Consider the following 7,699-nt stretch of genomic DNA (forward strand, 5'->3'; position numbering starts at 1 on the left):
GTTATTAAAAGTTAATTAAACGTTTAATTCATGGCCAGGGACCACAGGTCCGCGGACCACCAGTTGAAAACCCCTGCTTTATGCTTTAGATGGCGCTCGGATCGCTCCTCTCTTTTCAAGTTTGTCCAAGAAATACTATTTGTATGACCTCAGCATCTCTATGTCTCTCTCTATCTCATGCCGCCCCCCCCTCTCTCCCCCCCCCCCTCTCTGTCTCTTCTCCCCCCTCTCTCTGGCTCTACTCTCCCCCCTGTTCCATGGAGGAATGTGTTTTTGTCTTGTGCACATCCGAGCACGGAGGAGATGGTGTAAATCATGCAGGGTAGTTTATATAGAGTACTTCCAATGGAAAGGCTCAGTGCCAAATTAAAAGAGAGAGAAAATAACTTTATGAATATATGGCAGCCGCTGATAGATTACTTGCCCAGGGATCTATCTACGGTGATCTACAAGCTCAAAACGTACACATTTTATTTAATTTCAAAAGCATTTAGTTATACACTTTGTCCAAGAATCATACTTATAGGGGCGTATGGTTCTTTATAAAGGATTGTATATTCTATTAACCTTTTAACATACAATGTTAATGTATAATTTGTCATTCCGACACTTATTAATTCATACACATTCAGGAAATATTAGATTGTGAATATTTTGAGAAGACATATTTTATACAATAGGGATTGGGCTATAATGAAATAAATGTATATACATTTTTCTTTTTCATATAATTTCTTTCTCAAAAATCAATCTTGCAACCGACGTTTGTCCTGTACCGAAATGATACCACCAGTAGTTGTCATTCTCTTACAGGCTACAGTGATCGAACCACTTGCTCAAGTGCATAAACGCGCGCGCACACAGAGGAAAAAGTCAGCAACCGTTGTGCGTAATTTGCGTAAAACAGACAGATTGCGCTTTTCTCTGTGAATAACCTTAAAAGTCCATCTTTGTTTTGGTTGGTGTGTAGGGAAACTTTCGTTAAACACACACTTTAATTAATGTAATTGTTTTACTACAGACGTCACACGAGAGGCTGCCGTTGGTCGGCGCCGGCGGGTAACGGCTGAAAAGTATAACGGTGTTACGACAGGAGAACAGAACGCGTCGCTATGGCTGGATCATGCATGGACCAGGGCAGAAAAAAGGAGTTTCGCACACATCGGAGATATATCACGGCCCACGGGGGTTCCCCATCAAGCAGGCGGAGTAAAGGAATGACGTAAATGGTAAAATTATAATTATAATAATTATTCCATAATCTTACCTCTTTATGAGGCTCCGATTCCAAATGGTTCCTGAAGGACTCGATATGACGGAAGGTCTTACGGCAGACCTACAGCACAAAACAAACACACGCTTTCGTCAGCAGCATGCCATGCGTGCAGTGAACAAAAACAAAAAGCGTTGAGCGAGCCTTGTTGTTATTTTGTGTACCTACCTGACAGAACAGAGAAGTCATGATGCTGAGTGGAGACAGTCCCCAAACAAACTGAAACTGGATAAATCACTTTCTAAATTAAGCTTATCAGAGGAAACTCTTTATTCCCTGCCCTGGGGCTGGAGGGAAAAACGGTGCATCTGATCTCTCATTAACTGTCCGGTGATTACGGACGGTCCACGCATGTATTGAATCAGAATGAGAGCTCGGACCGGACTGGTGTCTCTGGGCAGTGGTGCGTCAGTTTTTAAAACTTGGAAATGCAAAAAGGAGGGGATGAGGCGTGAGATGTGTGTGTTTGGCGGGGCGCCTCACAAATCACATGCAGGATGTCGTGGTTACGAACATGGGTCTCTCTCTGTGTGTGTGTGTGTGTGTGTGTGTGTGTGTATGTGTATCTCAAGTATCTATCATCCAGTTCTTACTGGAATCAGTGCCTCCCACATCCATGAACCGTCAGCAAATTTACATTCATCCTGTTGTTTGTTCAGTTATGGGTCACATCCCCTTACTGTAAGTTCCTCAATCTAGACAAAGTTCCCCTTTTTGGAAAAACAGCACAGCACAGTGAGGATGGACAGTAGCGTGTGCTGGTGGAAAGGGGACTTCCAGCACTGCCCGCACGATTGTGTAAGACATTACATAACGCACGCACACACACACACACACACACACACACACACACACACACACACACACCCCTCCCCCCCCTCCAAATTATGAGTTGATTATTGTCTCCGCCAGGCGATAGCAATTGGGGTGAAGATCAGAGATATACATAGTTAAAAAACATACTCATGCTTGAATGCGTATGTTGGCTATTTGCCTGAGATTGCCGGTATAATCTTGTTTTGGGTTGATTAGTAGGTAAACTAAATTTACTGTATAATTATTTTTAGCATTAAGTTAATTAAAAAATGTAAATAAAATATTAAACCTGTGAGAGTTTTGCCACAATAAGTTGCCAGTTGATGGCCTAACCACCTTGCTGCAGGCACCCTAACACACACAGCACACACACACGCAAGCAAGCGTACAAGCGCACAAGCACGTTGCTTGGCAGAGAAATGTGTAACACTGTGGGTAGCATGGGGAGGGGAGAGGAGGAGAGGAGAGGAGAGAAGAGGAGAGGAGAGGGCAGAGGAGAGGATATTGAAGCACACAAGTGGTCATGGAAACTGTGAACATTCCTTCCATTCATTCATTGTTTATGGCCTGTCAGAATACAAATGGGGATGAAATGGTGCACGCAAGCAGGCTGACTCCACGAACGCACACACATACAGGCACACACACAAACACACATGCACTGAGCTAGCTCAGAGTGTGAAGTGAGGTAGAGGGGTTCAGGAAACAGATGTTTGGTTTAGTAGAGGAACCCTGAAGCCAGCGAGAGAGTAGCTGAGGACACAAGGGAAGTAGCCTCGGAAACCCAGACGTTTTTATTTCCAGGGAGAAAAAAAAAGTCTGGGTCTGAGTCCACTTCAATTCGGCATAGAGTAGCGCAAACATTGCTCACTCTCTGCTGATTTCTGATTGTCTGCACCTTTGTAAAATTGACACACACACGCACACATGTACACACACGCTCCTCTCTCTCTCTGTCGCTCTAAGTAATTAGTCTCATGTCGCGCAGCTGCACATATATTCTCCCGGCGGATCCTGCCGGGAGCTGCCTATGCCATAAAAAGCATAGGTGAGTTCCAGGCTTACAAGGGAAGTGACTCAGGCAGCTACTGCTCGTTGGGGACAATACACTTATAAGGAAGAAAAGAAAGAGACGAGAACTATGAGATATAAATGGTGTTAAAAGGTTATGTAGGGCCTGGCAAAAGTATTTAGTAATGAGCATCAGAGAACATTGTATACATTGTATAATGCATTTCAATGTATGAAAAAGCTACGCTACTGCTTGAGCATGAAGGAAACTAACCAAATGGCATATGTAATGCTGATGCTGATCAAGGGGTGGCATTTAAATATGCTTTGGTTCTCCCGAGGTTAACTATGTGATCTGTTAATTATGAAATTAAAGAAACAGATTATAATCCCTGCAACATTCTAGGAAGACAAACAGTCATGAACTAAGAGTGAACTATTGTTATGAATTCACATAACCATGTATAGATTTCCAGAGTCAGCTAAAATATCCCCCTTGGCCATTAGACCAGATAGCTTGCAAAACAGCATGTAATGGAATAGTGATGAATAGTGCTCTAAGTGCATGTTGCATATTTCTGTAGAAGGCTCGAGGTCGAAAGGTCTTGATCTTAAGAAAACATACTTCCGTTCCTTCCTGTGTAGTATTACTTTTTCCATCTCGTTCTGTACGGTTCGTCTAGCACGTGTCTCAGGTGTCGCTGCTCTCGCATCACTCAAGGGCCCCTGAGCGGCGCATCTGTCGCTGCTATAGGAGACAGGAAACCAGTACCCAGCAAACCGCATGGCGACCTGCTGTTTACCTTTCAGAAGCAAGCACCATAACGAACTCTATGAACCACCTGAAACTTGTTCATGTGTCAATCAATGTGTTTCTCAGAAATAGCTCATGTGACTTATGACCACTGGGCGGATACCAAAATGTTGTCTTTATATACTGCAGTACATACAATAAACGTCAGTTCTGTCATTTTAATCATTCTGACTCTGTGGATCATTCAAAAGGCATTCTCACGGCGCCTCTTTTCTCTAAATCTGGGTTACGGCTGCAGGGATAAAGTTATCCATTTTCTCTTCTACATTTGGGGGCTTCACTCACACCACAGCCGGATGGCGACAGCTGACCAGAGAGAGCACTGACAATTGAATTTCGCTACACGAGGTTAACTATGTGATCTGTTAATTATGAAATTAAAGAAACAGATTATAATCCCTGCAACATTCTAGGAAGACAAACAGTCATGAACTAAGAGTGAACTATATAACTATGTTGTGACGGAACCCATCATATGCAGGAATATGCTGGGGGAAAGGTTACCACAGGCTTGGGGGCAATCACGATGCATGTGCAGCACACCTAAACCTAACCTTAACCCATGTCTAACCAATGACTAGTCTAAACTAAGTATGCACCCCAGCCAGCCAACCTCCAGCCTTTCACCCTCCGGGTGGCACTCCATTTCACATTTGACTGGTTTATATAGGCTACCGGTAAGTCACACACAGTAAATGTATGAATAATGGCTCATACAATAATAATAATGGAGGGCTGTGTGACCGCCCCCTGGAAGGTAAAATCCCCCCGGACAAGTTGGGATCAACAGCAGCCCTCATATGCAACTGTTTGATCCTCATTATGCAAAAAAAATGCAAACACACTAGAGATGTGATCCAGGATAGAGAGTATTAGAGACAACACAGGTGGTGTCCTGGCACCATAATATGGAAAATAAATCTTCAACTAGCTTCAGAGGCCCTTTTGCCTCTGCAGCTAGTTCAGATGATTTGTGTGTGTGTGTGTGTGTGTGTGTGTGTGTGTGTGTGTGTGTGCGTGCATTTGTGTGCATGCGCACCCTTGTGTGTTTACATGGGCCTGTGCTCTGTTCTACCGTTTCAAGTGCCACCCGTTGTGAGGAGGCAAAAGGGCCTCTGAAGCTAGTTGAAGATTCTTTTTCCATATTATGGTGAAAGGACACCTACTGTAGTGTGTTGTCTCTAATAGTCTAGTACAGCATTGCTATTTCTGCAAAAGGAATGATCTTATGATGATGATATTATAAACATCTGTTGTTGAGGAGCCTCAGATGAACAGGGAGGAGCCGGAGACAGACTCCGAGGCTCCGAGACTTGACTGAATAGAATAGTGATTGTGATGGCAGCACTATTCAGTTTTTGTGGTTTTGTTCCCCCGTCGACATGCCGCTGACACGACACTCGGCCCTCTGCCATGTTTATTCTTCGAAACCCCAAGCTCAGGCAACCAGTCAAAAATGGTTATCTACCCCTGTCCCTTCCATCTTTTGCTCAAACATCTGTTCCCAATTGCACTTCTGAACTCTGCTTGCTTGGTTTTTGCGGGAGGGTGAGATTGTGGGCTCGTGAGAGAGAGGGAGAAAACAGGTACAAGGTCAAGGAGACAGGGGTGAGTGAGGGAGGGAGAGAGCCAGAGAGGGGGCTTATTCTTATGTCATACTAGTTATTTTCCACATAGCCTACATGATTGAGTCTTATGCCATAGTAGAGCGTTGTTAGCTCTGACACCATGAAGCATAATTTATGCTCCGTCTAATTCTACAATTGCTATAAAACCTGTGGATAGCCAGTCATTTTGGGCATAAAGAGCTACTATAGGCTTGTGATTCCTGTAGCTGAGCTGATGACTCTTTGGATTTGTTTCGTTATGCAGAACTAAACTGAACGGGTGTGTGTGTGTGTGTGTGTGTGTGTGTGTGTGTGGGGGGGGGGGTTCTTAAAATATTTCTTAGTGGTGGAATTTGTCATGCTTGCTCCGGTTTGGGTTTCTGTGTTGCAGCTGGTGCTTGCAGTTTATTATTTATTTCTTCTGAAGTGCAGGAAAAAAGGGGGCTTTCAACATTGTTTATATTATTTTGTTCATTTTGCTTACAAACCGGATTAAAATGGGATATTTATGACCGAGCAAAAAGCTTGGTGGCAGCAAGGTCTCACTGGGCCATTTTCTTTCGTCAGGTAACTAACTAAACTCTGTTATGACACGACTCAGTGACGACACATTTATCTGCATGAGCATATTGATTGTTATGAATTGTCCATGTACAGCTAATTAAGTCTGTGTACTTGGACAATGTACTTGATATGTTTCACTGCCTGCATTGTACTATATAGATACGTGAGGCATCTGTTAGATGGCGCCAGTAAGGTCAGCCTGGTATGCCAACAGTAAGGTCAGCCTGGTATGCCAACAGTAAGGTCAGCCTGGTATGCCAACAGTAAGGTCAGCCGTGTACATTGTAAGGTCAGCCTTCTACATTATCATGCCACGTTCCTATGTTTCATATAATTTCATATAGTCACTATGATCTAGCACTATATTCCCTGTGTGTGTAATATACTTCAGAATGTATGTGTAACGCATCACTGTGTGTTGGCATATGTTCTCTGCGCCTACGACTCGATGGATCCTCACCCACCAGCCCAAAGATATAGATAGAGACTTCTAGAGGCCTTAGAGATGGCCGACCTTAAAAATGACTACATACATACTACATAAAGCAGAATGCTGACACTGTACATAAACGAAAAATATAAATAAGCTCCTCATCGTAACAACTCGTGCATATCAGATACAGGTGATGGTATTCCTGCTGGGCATTGCTGCCTGACAGGAATATAAATAAGCTCCTCATCGTAACAACTCGTGTAGGCCTATAAGATCTGTCATTATTGGTCTGCCTGTGTAAATAAGCTCTGCCATTATTGGTCTGCCCCTTTCTGTACTAAAGCATTAACCCATTTAGACCTGAGGCCGATTCTAAAAATGTCTTCTAAATCTATTGGGGAATAATTGAGGTATCCATTCACCCAGGTGTCATGCCTGACATGACACCTGAGGGGCATAACATTCAGAATGGAATCCTTGCCAGGTTAACAGTATGTCCTACTCAAGTGTCATATACTCTGATTCATACTCAAGTGTCATATACTCTGATTCATACTCAAGTGTCATATACTCTGGTTCATACTCAAATGTCATAATCATACTCAAATGTCATATACTCTGATTAAATGTCATAATCAAAGGTCCGAACCCTCTTGATGTACTCGGTACCTCACTCAGTACATCACTGTCCTCACATCAGTGTATTGTACTCGGGGCCCCGCTCAGTGTACTGTAAGTACTGGGTCAAGTTAGGACATGCAGGACCGTCTCTGCTGACAGAGTGCACTGGAGGGGAAAGAGCGCCACTGGTGAGTGACGGGCAGAGCAGGCAGAAATAAGAGGGCGAGGGAAGGGGGAAAGGGCCTTCGGAGTCCCTTGGGTCCCTGGGCTCGGCTTTTTCCCGGAATAGGGGCCGCTTGAGGGAGGAGAAGGGAGGTGAAGGAATGTCGCAATCGACAGGGAAGCTTCACCATTGGCCGAATCCGAACAGCAGGGCCATAATCATGGTAAATGATGGATAACAGCTGGGTGTGGATATCATGAAATAACATGAAATAAGAACGGTTATTGGACAAGGGGGTGCCCCGGGTCAGGCCAGACGAGGTGAATGATTCCCCAGAGGAGATTTTATCACTGCTATATAACCTAGATGCAAATTGGGTGAAGTCAGCTAATATGCC

At 43.9% G+C, this 7,699-nt stretch overlaps 1 protein-coding gene across 1 annotated transcript in view; it reads right to left on the minus strand.

Moving 5' to 3' along the window:
• LOC308332193 (uncharacterized protein) overlaps positions 1-1,634 on the minus strand; it is a 46,091-nt gene extending 44,457 nt beyond the window's left edge. The window contains exons 1-2 of the mRNA XM_080787894.1: positions 1,442-1,634; positions 1,268-1,336 (exon numbers count right to left, since the gene is read on the minus strand). Of these exons, the coding sequence (XP_080644020.1) occupies positions 1,268-1,336; positions 1,442-1,462 (90 nt within the window). The 5' untranslated portion in view covers positions 1,463-1,634. The remainder of the gene's footprint in view (positions 1-1,267; positions 1,337-1,441) is intronic.
• Between the last annotated feature and the right edge of the window lie 6,065 nt (positions 1,635-7,699).

This window comes from Protomyctophum bolini, assembly GCF_963924005.1.
Source record: "Protomyctophum bolini genome assembly, chromosome: 17".
Classification (NCBI taxonomy): Eukaryota; Metazoa; Chordata; class Actinopteri; order Myctophiformes; family Myctophidae; genus Protomyctophum; species Protomyctophum bolini.